Below are 14,383 nucleotides of genomic sequence, written 5' to 3' on the forward strand. Positions count from 1 at the left end.
AAGGCATGTTCACCCACAGGGTGATCCTCATTACCAACAAACACTGTCTGCCTGTGTCCGTTCATGCGAATGAACAGTTTGTTGCTGGTCATTCCCACACCCTTGTCAACCGGAAGAATGACAATGGATTGGTCAGCCTTCAGATCACGGATAGCCTGGGTTTCAGCTGTGATGATGTTGGGAGGAGGATTACGGTTTTTCAAGAAAGATTGAGAGGGTGACCGATCCATCGTCATTCTTCTGGCTGACAAAGGTTCCATGACCTTGGCACTTGATCGTCGGGAGTATGTGGCTGAGGGACTGCGTCAGCTTTCAGACAACACTACATACAAAGTTTGCCAAGGTAATCCCATTCCTGATGTCCAGGCAGAGCTTCAAGGAATCCTCAGAACCCTAGGCCCCCTACAAAACCTTTCACCTGACTCCATCAATGTCCTGACCCCACCAACACCCCGCACCCCTACCTTCTACCTACTTCCTAAAATTCACAAACCCAAACATCCCGGCTGCCCCATTGTAGCTGGTTACCAAGCCCCCACAGAATGTATCTCTGCCTACATAGATCAACACCTTCATCCCATTACATGCAGTCTCCCATCCTTCATCAAAGACACCAACCACTTTCTCGAACGCCTAGAATCCTTACCCAATCTGTTACCCGCGGAAGCCATCCTTGAAACCATTGATGCCATTTCCTTATACACAAATATCCCGCACGTCCAGGGCCTCGCTGCAATGGAGCACTTCCTTTCACGCCGATCACCTACTACCCTACCTAAAACCTCCTTCCTCATTACCTTAGCCAGCTCCATCATAACCCACAACTTCTTCACTTTTGAAGGCCAGACATACCAACAATTAAAGGGAACAACCATGGGTACCAGGATGGCCTCCTCATACGCCAACCTATTTATGGGTCACTTAGAGGAAGCCTTCTTGGTTACCCAAGCCTGCCAACCCAAAGTTTGGTACAGATTTATTGATGATATCTTCATGATCTGGACTCACAGTGAAGAACAACTCCAGAATTTCCCTTCCAACCTCAACTCCTTTGGTTCCATCAGGTTCACCTGGTCCTACTCCAAATCCCATGCCACTTTCCTCGATGTTCAGCTCCATCTGTCCAATGGCCTGCTTCACACATCCGTCCACATCAAACCCACTAACAAGCAACAGTACCTCCATTATGACAGCTGCCACCCCCTCCATATCAAACGGTCCCTTCCCTATAGCTTAGGTCTTCGTGGCAAACAAATCTGCTCCAGTCCGGAATCCCTGAACCATTACACCAATAACCTGAAAACAGCTTTCGCATCCCGCAACTACCCTCCCGACCTGCTACAGAAGCAAATAGCTAGAGCTACTTCCTCATCCCCTCAAACGCAGAACCTCCCACAGAAGAACCCCAAAAGTGCCCCACTTGTGACAGGAACTTTCCGGGACTGGATCAGATTCTGAATGTGGCTCTCCAGCAGATCCTGCCCTCAAATGAGATCCATCCTTCATGAAATCCTCCCCACTGCACCAAGAGTGTCTTTCCGCCGTCCACCTAACCTTCGTAACCTCTTGGTTCATCCCTATGAAATCCCCAAACCACCTTCCCTACACTCTGGCTCCTACCCTTGTAACCGCCCCTGGTGTAAAACCTGTCCCATGCACCCTCCCACCACCACCTACTCCAGTCCTGTAACCCAGAAGGTGTACACGATCAAAGGCAGAGCCACATGCGAAAGCACCCACGTGATTTACCAACTGACATGCCTACACTGTGAAGCCTTCTATGTGGGAATGACCAACAACAAACTGTCCATTCGCATGAACGGACACAGGCAGACAGTGTTTGTTGGTAATGAGGATCACCCTGTGGGTAAACATGACTTGTTGCACGGCCAGCACATCTTGGCACAGTGTTACACCGTCCAGGTTATCTGGATACTTCCCACTGACACCAACCTATCAGAACTCCGGAGATGGGAACTTGCACTTCATTATATTCTCTCTTCTTGTTACCCACCAGGCCTCAACTACCACTAATTTGCCACCCCTCGTACCCCACCTCTCATTCAACAAGCGCGCGCGCGTGCCTGTCCTTTTTTCCCCCCTAAGGTAAGTCTTTCCGCTCCCAGGATTGGAATGATCCTTACCCTCTCCATTAAAACCCACATACTTTCGTCTTTCCCTCTCCTTCCCTCTTTCCTGATGAAGCTTGAATGTGTGTGTGTGTGTATCTTTGTTTTTTATATATATTTTTCCCACGTGGAATGTTTCCCTCCATTATATTCATATCTTCTTCTAATATAATTTTAATAATCGAATGTCTATCATTGGGCGAGTGGGCGGTTGGACCAATGGTTTGTTGGTTGGTAGGTAGGTAGGTTCTGGACTGGAGCAGATTCGTTTGCCACGAAGACCTAGGCTGTAGGGAAGGGACCGTTTGATGTGAAATGGGTGGCAGCTGTCATAATGGTTGGTTGCGAAAGCTTGAATCTTGCGTGTATGTTTGTGTGTCTATCAACCTGCCAGCGCTTTCGTTTGGTAAGTCCAAGTTATTTGTTGTGATGGTTTTCTGAATGATGTCCTCAATGCATTGTAGGCCTTATATATAACTAAGTTGGAAAGGCAATTTCCTTGTTGTATATGTAAACTGTACAGCTGTTTGTTAAGTTGGTCTTTCCTTTTGTACTGCATTTTTATCTCTGTCTTAATCCGCATGACTTCACATTTTGCTTTAACTATTTTAGTGGTGCCATAACCAACTTTAATATTAACTTTTATATAGTTTGGAGTTACATGGGCTGATAGGCATTGCTTATCAGAATCGATGTTGAGATTAGTGTTTGTTAGGTTTCTTTCGCTCCTTTTAAAAGCGTGAACATTTATCAGTACCTGGTGAGGTATTCTTATTGCTATTTTGATGAAAACGACCTTAATGAACAGTTAGTCAATGCAGTCTTTCTACAAAATTTCATTCATTTAATTCCCAATTTGAAACACAAATGAACAAACACTGCTCCCTTTGACAATAACGACATGAAACACTACACTAACATATAAAAGACTACTCTGTCACACATTAATAAAATAATTTACTTTACTTACTTTCAACTAGTCATCTTATGTTAATATAAACTCCACTGTCTTAATGTCTGTCTGATTATATACGCTTATCTCTCTCAATTTATTTTCTTCTCTGTGTACACCACAAAATTTACAAAATAATAATATTTATGTAGCATTTTCTAACAAACTGGTTTCTACATTTGTTTACTTTATTTGTAATTAGTGCTCACTGAACATAAATTGCTTGTAAAGACATTTTATACTTTGTAAATTTTCTACTGCCATATCAAAGTTCATACTCAAAAATTCTTCGGCACTGACATATTTGTGATATCATACATTTTCTCACGTGACAAAAACTTTCCGGTGTGTACGTGCACAGGTCTAATACTTTACACTAGGTGAATATATATACATCAAATAAAGTGCTTCATATACTCTTCAGCATTTCATTAACACGAGCAAACAACAACGCGACAGAAAAACATGGGATTTTCGACGCAAGTGAACTAACTCCAACCACTCAACCTTAAAGATTTGTTTACATTGTGTTCAATTGTTATTTGGGACACTTACATTTAAATAGGTCTTTGCTAGCTATAGGGAACCACTGCCCCACGGAGCTTTCATCACAAGAACCAGGAAAATAATGTAAACGTAAGCAAATGTGTGTACTCAAACCTCGATATATCGAAGACCTGTCTGTATCAACCTTGACATTTCGAAGAAAACCCAATATATTGAAGTTTTTCGAAGGCTCGAGAATGGCAGATTTTACCTCTATATATCAAGGTTCAGTGGACAAAAACACTCTATATCAAAGTCACCTCTATATGACAAAGTCTTTTGTATGGTACCTCACATATCAAAGTGCATGCAAATAGGGGAATCCCATTCCCTCGTCTCCCTGCATCAATGCGTCAGTGAGATCTGTGTCGAGTTGCAGTTCCCACGCTTTACATGCAGGTGCAATCTGAGACAGTGTTTGTTTTGGTCAGATGTGAGCCGCCCATCTCACCTATTGGCTCTAAGCGGAAATGTCTGATAACCACTGAAAAGCAAAAGTTAAATGACGAAGTGAAAGCAGGAGTGAAGAAAAAGAAAGTGTTTGGGATTTTGGCAAACACACTGTTGACAATAATCAAGAATGAAGACCACGTGATTACCACAGATGAAGGACATGTCAGAAATGACAACAAAAGACTGATTTCCTAGATGTAGGAAGAGTGTTTAGAGCAATGGTTCCGACAACAGAGGAACAATAATGTGAACAATGGGGAACTTGTTTGGAAAGAAAAGGCAGATTATCTTGCAACAGTATTGGGATACAATACATTTCATGCTAGTAACAGGTGGTTAGAAAATTTTAGGAAAAGATACAGTATTGTTTTCCGAAAAGTGGGGAAAGTGCCAGTGTAGACAACAAAATCTGTGATGAGTGAAGTTAGAACTGCAGAGGATCCTTTAAGATTACAAATCGGATCAGGTTTTTAACACAAACGAACTTTGACTTTTTTTTATAAATGTCTGACTTTCTGAGGAGAAAAATTTCGCAGCAGCAAGCTAAGCAAATATTGTACTACCGTTCTGTTAGCAGGAAATATGACCGACACAGAAAAATTTAAGCCACTTATGATTGGAAAACCAAAGAAACCACAATGTTTTTCCAGGTGTAAGTCGTTTCCTGTGGAGTACACAGCAAGCAAGAAAGCATGGATAACTTCAGAAGAGTTTTCCAACTGTTAAAGTACTTTGATAGGAAACTGACTGATGAAAATCGAAAAGTAGTGGTGTTTGTGGACAAGGGCAGTGCGCATAATGCTATCCCTCCATAAAAATCTGTGACAGTACCATTTTTCTCATCTAACACCACAACGAAATTGCAGCTCTTAGATCAAAGAATACTGAAGAACACTAAAGAAAAATATAGGTATGAAGTGGTCCAAATGCCAGTCCACAACACTGAAGATGACGACACGACGACTATCGAACTCAGAAGTTTCAGTTCTATCCAAAGGCGTCACCTTTAACACCTTCAGCTGTCTACCAGGATGAACAGCCACTGCCAAACTGTGGCCAAGAACAAAGTAGACCAGCCTGAGGATCCACTTGCAGCTGAACGTAACATGCTCGTCATCGATGGCTGCTTCACTACCCGAGCCATACGGATTTCCTCCTCCAGCAGCAGTGCTTCTGAACTGCACAGATGCGAGTTATCCGTAAAAAATATTCTCCACTCCCATAATTATACCAGCCTCAACCTACTGTAATATACTGTCTCCACACACTCCACCAAACAGTTTCCAACCCCTCTGTCATATCACTTCCTCCCCATCATTCTCGTCTCCCACCCTTTGCCAACGCACCATCCATCTTTCCCTCTCCTCTCCTTTTTCACTCTGTTTTCAACATCTCCCTGCCCCAAAACCTCCTGATGCTGCACCTGTTAGCATTCTAGTTCCTGCACACACTGCCAGACCACACTCCTCTCTTCCCCCATCCATACACTGCTATCCCTTCCCCTTCCCCATCCCCTCTGGATTGCTACTTAATCCCACATGATGGCTGGATTCTAGCCCAAGCTGCCAGAGTTGGCAGTCGTGTGTGTGAGGTGTGCTTGTTTCTGAGAATGAATAGTTTGTGTATCTCTCTTTTTTTCAATGTGTCTTAATTGTGTGTGTCTGCACCTTAGCGAGTCATCTCTACAGTAAGTAGGAATTTATCTTTTCCTACATAGTTGATATTCCTACCTAGAGTTTCCATTGTTTCACTTTTCTTATATACCCGAAACTAAACATAGGCCTACATAACACAAAAAAATCACAGTGCAGTAATAAAAAAATTGTGGGTTGTAAACTACATTCCTTTCCCCAGAAAGCTCGACATATCAAATGAATGTTGTCTCCTCTAGAGATTCAATGTATCAAGGTTTGGCTGTAGCTGCTGTCTGAAGATGAATGTACCTGTTGAAAACTAGTAATGATGCTATTTGCATAAAGAAACAACATTATCAACATTGGCTTGTGGTTTTTTTATTCTTTTCTAGGCTCAACCTGTACTATGTTGGCTTACTGTAAAAGGAGGCTTGTGGCACATACAGTTCTCATGTTTAGAAACTCTGTCAAACCAAAATCTGGCAATAGCTGACTACATTTCTCGATGACTACATTTTCTGACGTCGCTATTTCACATCAATCAATATGCTGAGAATGGGATCCACATGTTGATTAGAAATGCTACAAATGCTGAGAGCATTACGCTGCTCTTTTGGGCCTTTGGCACTTGCTCCACGCACCCTACACCTTCGTAATTATTCCATATCAACAGTTTATAAAATCCATATCAAGATCCTTGGAATGTTGCCATAGATAATCAATACGATAGTAAACTAACATTCCGCCAAACTAAAAACTGACTGCAAGCAGTATTGTCAGCAAAAGGAATTATGTATGCATATAGTAATGGAGTAGCCACTGAGTATTTGTTAGATGAATCAGAATTAAAAATAAAGGTTAAATGACCCCGTGACTGTCATTGTTACCTTATAATAAACAAAAATTTAATATTTTAGCCACTGATTACCTTTGAACTGTGTTATCAGGAGGGTGAGCTAAGAAGTCATTCTACTTTTAACGTAATTTCAGCACAGTCACAGTAGAAAATACTGTCGTTAATTTCCCATATTGTTTGCTCTCTTTCAAATTCATTAATTTATTATTTAATTTAAATATTAGTTTCATAACAAGAGACCAGTCACCTGCATGATTTCTGAACTGAAGAGTATGTAATGAACTTGCATAGTAAATGAAAGCTGCAAACAAAATCATCATAATTCAAAAGATTATGCTTCAAATTGCTGACTTAGCCCAGACGAGTCCAAACACGAATGGAAAAGCTGAAAGGAAGTAATGTGAACACTACTATCAGAATATAATTTACAACAACATGATGGCACTACTGCTTTACTTAATTATATCCCAGCTAATATTATAATATTCTGAACTGATGAGACTCGGACAAGAGAACATAGGAAAAGAGACAAGCCATGTTCACAGACTATTAGCAACAATGATTGCTAGCCTGAGAACATTACCTGACTCCATGAGAACAAAACGTGACTACAGAAAATAAGAAAGAAACACACTACTTATAATAATTTTTATTGTCATATATACAGTAAAAGGTGCAATTCACATCAACAAACAATTTACAGCTTCAAGCATACTGGTGCGTCATTCTCTGGTTATGCTGAGGAGACATCCATTTTTTCTTCTTCTGTAACAAAAAAAAAAAAAAAAAAAAAAAAAAAAAAAAAAAAAAAAAAAAAAAAAAAAACAAAGAGAGATACATAACTACTAGTATGAGAAAATAGCACTATAGAGAATATACATGTTTAGCAAAGACCAAAATGACTTAAACCAGGTGCCAGTCACAGAGTTATTCATCAACAGTGTATATGAGATTGTAATAAGAGGAACGCTTACTTTTACAATAATGTATGGAGAAGTTATAATTTAAACTCCTGGATATACATGAAGACATCTCTCTGCAATAACACATTGTACAAGAAATTCAACATGTGAATTCCACACGAAACTCTCAAAAACAGTGATTACCACATGGAAAAAAAACTATGCCTAAAAGACCATAGTTGCTGTATAGGCTGCCACCCGGTTGGCTGCACTTTAAAACACACGTGCTGGCAGTCACGCTGCCATGTTTCCTACAGGCACCACCTCAGCACAAGTGTGCTACCACGAACACTTACGTCGCTGCCAGTGATATGTAAGCATCCCATCTCCACAGCTCCAACGGCAGATCTACTTTAGTTCAAACATTCAATCATTGATAAAATTATTTAATTGGATAGATAAAAAACCTATTCACCAAGCAGTCGCAGAACACACACATAAACGACTGTTGTGATTTACAAGCATTCGGAGCCCCTGGCTCCTCCTTTTCAAGCAGAAGGATTGAAGGGGAAGAAAGAAGGGTGAAGGAAAAGGACTGGAGAGATCTAGGAAAAGGGGTCGATTTCGGGAAGATCACCACGAACCACAGGTCATGGGAGACTTACCATACCGGATGAGAGAGATTCCTTCTCATCCCGTACGCTAAGTCTCCTCTGACTTGCAGTTCTGGGTGACTTACCCAAAACCTACCCCTTTTCCTAGACCTCTCCAAGTCCTTTTCCTTCACCCCCTTCCCCTTCAACCCTTCTGCCTGAAGAAGGAGCCACTCGTTCTGAAAGCTTGCCAGTCACATAAGTCTTTTACGTGTGTGTTCTGGCGCCACTTGGTGAGTAGATTCTTTATCTGTCCAATTAAATAATTAGTTCAAACATTGATGCAGAGAGCCCCATTTTCTGTGTTTGCTATTTCATAATATTTACAGACTTTAACAATACCAGGGAAGGAAAGTTGCTACTCACCATATAGCGGAGATGCTGAGTCGCGATAGGCACAACAAAAAGATTCACACAATTATAGCTTTCGGCCATTAAAGCCTTTGTCAGTGTGGTTTCAGTTCTCTAAGACTGCAGACATGTGTGCAAGTTGCATTTACCTGCATATATATATATATATATATATATATATATATATATATATATATATATATATATATATATATAAAAAACAGAGGGAAACATTCCACGTGGAAAAAATATATCTAAAAAGAAAGATGATGAGACTTACCAAACAAAAGCGCTGGCAGGTCAATAGACACACAAAAAACCACAAATATACACACAAAATTCTAGCTTTCGCAACCAACGGTTGCTTCGTCAGGAAAGAGGGAAGGAGAGGGAAAGATGAAAGGATGTGGGTTTTAAGGGAGAGGGTAAGGAGTCATTCCAATCCCGGGAGCGGAAAGACGTCATATGTCTGCTTGTGTCTGTATGTGTGGATGGATATGTGTGTGTGTGCGAGTGTATACCTGTCCTTTTTTCCCCCTAAGGTAAGTCTTTCCGCTCCCGGGATTGGAATGACTCCTTACCCTCTCCCTTAAAACCCACATCCTTTCATCTTTCCCTCTCCTTCCCTCTTTCCTGACGAAGCAACCGTTGGTTGCGAAAGCTAGAATTTTGTGTGTATATTTGTGTTTTTTTGTGTGTCTATCGACCCGCCAGCGCTTTTGTTTGGTAAGTCTCATCATCTTTATATATATATATATATATATATATATATATATATATATATATATATATATATATATATATATATATATATATATATATATCTCTGTGTGTGTGTGTGTACTGCTGACAAAGGCCTTAATGGCCAAAAGCTATAATTGTGTGAATCTTTTTGTTGTGCCTATCGCTACTCAGCATCTCCACTATTTGGTGAATAACAACTTTCCTTCTCCGATATTGTTACATTCCATCCTGGATTTCCCATTGTTTGCATTCCCTTACAGACTTTCGTAGCTGTCAGGGCTCGTCATCTATGGAATAGTCATCACACTGAAGACTGACTTAATTCTACACCTTTGCAACTGTATACACTTCAACATTCAAATCTACTGTTAGCAACTGACACTTCAACTATACAAAACAAAGTTATGTATTACTTTTACTATTTGATATTAGACGTAGAATAATTAAATATCTTATTATATATTAATTAGAATAATTAAATATCTGAATTCTCTGTCCATGAACCACATCTGTTCCTCGCTCCAGTATCCACTAAAAAACCAAAAAGTGTGCAAGGGAAGTTACAAGAATAGTAAGAAACGATCAGCAGAACACAAATAATTTCTTCTAACATTTGGAGTCACAGTGATTTGAAATCTGCAATGATGGAACAGTGCCACTAGCAGCACCTTAGGGATGAAATGGCACTGTTGACGCGATTTTACTTTCATAAGATGTCATAAACTTGCCTCACAGCAGTTTAGCAAAGTCAGCTGTCTGGCACAGACAGCTGAGCCACATGTAACAAGCCAATATTCCTTTTCATTAACTATCATAGCTTTACATGCCCACATTCGTGTCAGATTTTAGGTAGTTTCTCGAGGTAAAAAAACTGGGTTGTACTTTTGGAGTAGAGGGCTGTGGAATGGTAACAGGGAAGGACAATGAGTAACGAAAATGAGGCCAGGAGGGTTACGGGAACGTAGGATATATTGCAGGGAGGGTTCCCACCTGTGCAATTCAGAAAAGCTCATGTTAGTAGGAAGGATCCAGATGGCACAGGCTGTGAAGCTCTCATTAAAGTGAAGAATGTTATGATGGGCAGGATGATATGTTGCTGGTAATAGACTGAAGGTGCTGGTCTACTAGAGCAGAGATTCTCTAAGTGGAGGCATAGTAACTGGTCATAATGGCGTGCCCTGGGTGGTTGGGTTTATGGACTTGAGGTGGTGTGTAGAAGGTAGGAGTGCAAAGAAAGAAGGCTTCTGGGATGGGCCTAAAGCATTTGAGGAGATACTGGGGATTCTGCTAGATTTCTGGAATAGGGCCACTGTAGCAAGGTTTGTAGTTGGATGAATCTGACAGCTGGTGGACTCCTCCTGCCACACTTCGTGCAGTTCAAAACAGTGGTTGACCCTTTGTCAGCAAGTAGGATGATGATGATGTCGGGATTTGATTTTAGGTGGTGGACTGTGGTTCTTTCTGCAGATGTAAGGTTAACTTGCCTGCTCATGGATTTGGGGAATGTTAATTAAGCAAAGTTTGAAGTTACAAATTCTGGAAAGTTAACCGGGGATGATTTGGGTGTGGATAATAGGTGGAAGGAGTGAACTGAATCCAGTAGGATTCAATGTTGGTCTCAGATCAACTAAGGTGGAGTTTGTGGCAAAAAAGTGTTTCCACTGTAGGGACCTGGCAAGAGAGAGAGAAGGTGTTTAACGAGTCCAGTATGGACTAATTTGGGAGTGGAGCAAAAGGTAAGACCTTTGGAGAGGACTGATACTTCTGTGGGGCTAAGACTTTTGAAGCAAAGGTTCATGATCATGTTTCAGGTCTGTTTAGGCTCTGGATTCTGTGTGGGAGTTGGAGGAAGTTTTTGAGGGTGCAGTAAATGTAGTAGATCCACAATGAAGGGTTTGTCAGTTATGAGGAGATGTGGGGGAGGTTTGGAGGCTGTTGCGGAGGTGGCGGATAGTGGTAGTCCAAGGTGAGAGCAGGATGTTAACAGGTTGTGGCGAGCTTTTTGAGGTGATGATGTGCATGCTTCTCTAGTCACTGGAGGGCAAGAGTTTCTATGTGTGAGATGGGATCCAGGAATTGCAGATGGCGCAGCAAGCGAATTTTAAAGATGGAGAGCAGGTACTGCAAGGTGGTTTTGGCCAGATACACGTGGTTTTGCTGGATTATGTTGATGAGGGTTAAGGACTGGTGGAATCTCGTGGTTTTGCTGGATTACGTTTATGATGGTTAAGGAAGGGTGGAATTTTAACAGGTGGAGGTCATCGTAGAAGGAGGGGTTGCAGCCGGAGATGGGTAATTTGATGGTAAGGTCATTTGTGGGGATGCCATGAGCCAAGAAACAATACACAAACATTTGGGAATGGATTCTGGCTAGGGATAAGGAAACTCTTCTGTACTGGCACAGGTGGAAGGAGCAAGGATTCACAGTGGAGGACAAAAATGCATAAAAAATTGTAAATAATGTGGAAATATGTGCAAAAAAATTTGCAAAATATGCCAAAATATATGGGAAAAATCACAAAGAGGACAGAATGGATGAAGTATGGGGAAACGTGATGAAACCTAAAGGAGAAGGCCGATATGAAAAGGCGATAATAAACTAAAATTAATGAGAAAACACAATGAGATCAAGGATGAAAATAAATAAAAAGATTATAATGTGGCTTGAAGTTCAGTGGGTGGATTGGTATGAAGAAGGGGGACAGCAGATGTGTCTAGATCAAATGAGATTAGTGAGAGCAGAAAGAATGTGTGTGTGTGTGGGGGGGGGGGGGGGTGTACAAGTTTGTGGGGCACAGGAAGGAATTGAAAACAACATATGAAAATACGCGACAGTGATATGAGAAGAGAGATCAATCTGATAGTATGGGATTAATTACATCAGTGAGTGTAATGTGGGACTTAAGATGATGCACTAATATCAATCAGCGAGGTGTGTGGTGCAGTTTGTAAGGTAACCGTAGAAAATAGGAAAGAGAAACAAAAGGATGGGTACAGAGTACAGTAGTGTTAGAAAATAATAACAAAGGAAAACAGCACTGGGTTACACAGTGGAAGGAAAGCTGTCAGGCAAAATCAAACAATGGAAAATTCAGGATGGAATACTAACAATGTTACGGAAAGGATAGATTGCAACAGAGAGGTTGAGTCACGGACAGACACAACAAAAAGACTACTACACATGTAAGCTTTCAGCAAGAAGACTACCTTCTGCAATAGACAAAATACCCACACGCACACACACAGATCTCTTACACCACCACTGTCTGTCTGCTGATACCAGACTGTAATCAACTGTGCATGATGGAAGAAGCAATATGGGTGGTGGGTTAAAGAGAAGGCTGGGATAGGGAGGGAGAGAAAGAGCAGGGTACCTGTGGGGGATAGTAAAGTGCTGTTTGTGGGAGCGTACAAAATGAGGTGGAGAGAGGGTCGGGCAGCTAGATGCAGTTGGGAAGTTAGACTGAGGGAGTGGGGTGAGGAATTGGAGGGGGGAGGAGCAGAAAAGGAGAAAAGTAAACAGACTGTGGGTTGCACTTATGGAATAGAAGGCTGTGGAGTGGGAACAGGGAACGGGATAGGTGAGTGAAAAACAATGACAAACGAAAGTTGAGGCTAAGAGGGTTATGGGAACGTAGTATACATTGCAGAGAGAGTTCTCACCTGCACAGTTCCAAAAAGCTGGTGGTGTTAGAAAGGATCCAGATGGCACAGGCTGTGAAGCAGTCACTGAAATGGAGGATGTTGTGTTGGATACTGTTCAGCAACTGAGTGGTCCTACTGTTTCTTGGCCACATTTCGTCAGTGGCCATTCATGTGGACAGACAGTTTGCTGGTAGTCACACTCACGTAGATCAAAGCACAGTGGTTGCTGCTTAACTTTTAGATCACATGACTGATTTTGTAGGTAGCCCTGCCTTTGATAGGACAGGTCATGCTTGTGACTGGAGTGAATTATGTAATCACGGGAGGATGTATGGGGCAAGTCTTGCAATGTCTATTAAAGGGATATGAGCCATGAGGCAAGTGATTGGGAGGAGGAGTTGTGTAGGGATGGATGAGGATACTGTGTACATTCAGTGGGTGGTAGAATACCACTATGGGAGGATGTGGAGGATAGTGGGTAGGACATTCCTCATTTCAGTGTACGACGAGAGGTAGTCTAAACACTGGCAGAGAATGCAAGTCAGCTGCTCCAGTCCCCAGTGGTACTGAGTCATGAGGGGAATGCTCCTCTGTGGACAGACAGTGGGATTGCGGGAGGATGACAGTGATGGGGAGGTAAGGAGTGGGAAATTGTTTCTGTACAATGTTGGGAGAGTAATTACGGTCTCTGAAGGCCTTGGTCTGTGAGACCCATGGTATATCTCAAAAAGGACTGCTTGTCACTACAGATGTGATGGCCATGGGTGGCTAAGCTGTACAGAACGGACTTCTTGGTATGGAATGGGTGGCTGCTGTCTGAGTTGGGATACTGGTGGCAGTCATTAGGTTTCGTATGGACGGAGGTACTGTTATAGCCATCTTTGAGGTGGAGGTCAACTTTGAGGAAAGTGGCTTGTTGGATTGAGGAGCACCAGGTGAAGCAAATGGAGGAGAAGATGTTGAGGCTCTGGAGGAATGTGGGTAGGGTATCCTCACCCTAAATCCAAATCACGAAAATGTCATCAATGAATCTGAACCATTTGAGAGCTTTGAGATCCTGGGTAGTTAGGAAGAATTCCTCTAGATGACCCACGAATGGGATGGCATAGGATGGTGCCATGCCCACTGTCATACCCCGTATTTGTTTGTAGGTGATGCCTTTAAAGGAGAAGTAACTGTGGGTGATGATGTAGTTGGTCCCGGTGGCCAGGAACGAGGTTTTAGGTTTGGAACTTGTTGGGCATTGGGAAAGGTGGTGTTCAATAGCAGCTAGGCCATGGGCATTAGGGGATGTTGGGAGGTGGCGTCAATAGTGACGAGCAGGGCAGCATGTGGAAAAGGAACAGGAACTATGGAGAATTAGTGAAAGGAATGGGTTGGTATCTTTTATACAGGAAGGGAGATTGTAGGTAATAGACTAAAGGTGTTGGTCCCACGACAGCAGAGATTCTCTCAGTACGGGCACAGTAACTGGTTGCAATGGGACGTCCTGGATGGTTTGGTTTATGGACTTCAGGA

At 42.0% G+C, this 14,383-nt stretch overlaps 1 protein-coding gene across 1 annotated transcript in view; it reads right to left on the reverse strand.

The window, feature by feature from the left end:
* Positions 1-7,204: 7,204 nt before the first annotated feature.
* Positions 7,205-14,383, reverse strand: part of LOC126203506 (ruvB-like 2) — a 111,704-nt gene continuing 104,525 nt past the window's right edge. The window contains exon 11 of the mRNA XM_049937832.1: positions 7,205-7,335. Within this exon, the coding sequence (XP_049793789.1) occupies positions 7,304-7,335 (32 nt within the window). The 3' untranslated portion in view covers positions 7,205-7,303. The remainder of the gene's footprint in view (positions 7,336-14,383) is intronic.

Source organism: Schistocerca nitens, chromosome 9 (assembly GCF_023898315.1).
Source record: "Schistocerca nitens isolate TAMUIC-IGC-003100 chromosome 9, iqSchNite1.1, whole genome shotgun sequence".
In the NCBI taxonomy this organism is placed as follows: Eukaryota; Metazoa; Arthropoda; class Insecta; order Orthoptera; family Acrididae; genus Schistocerca; species Schistocerca nitens.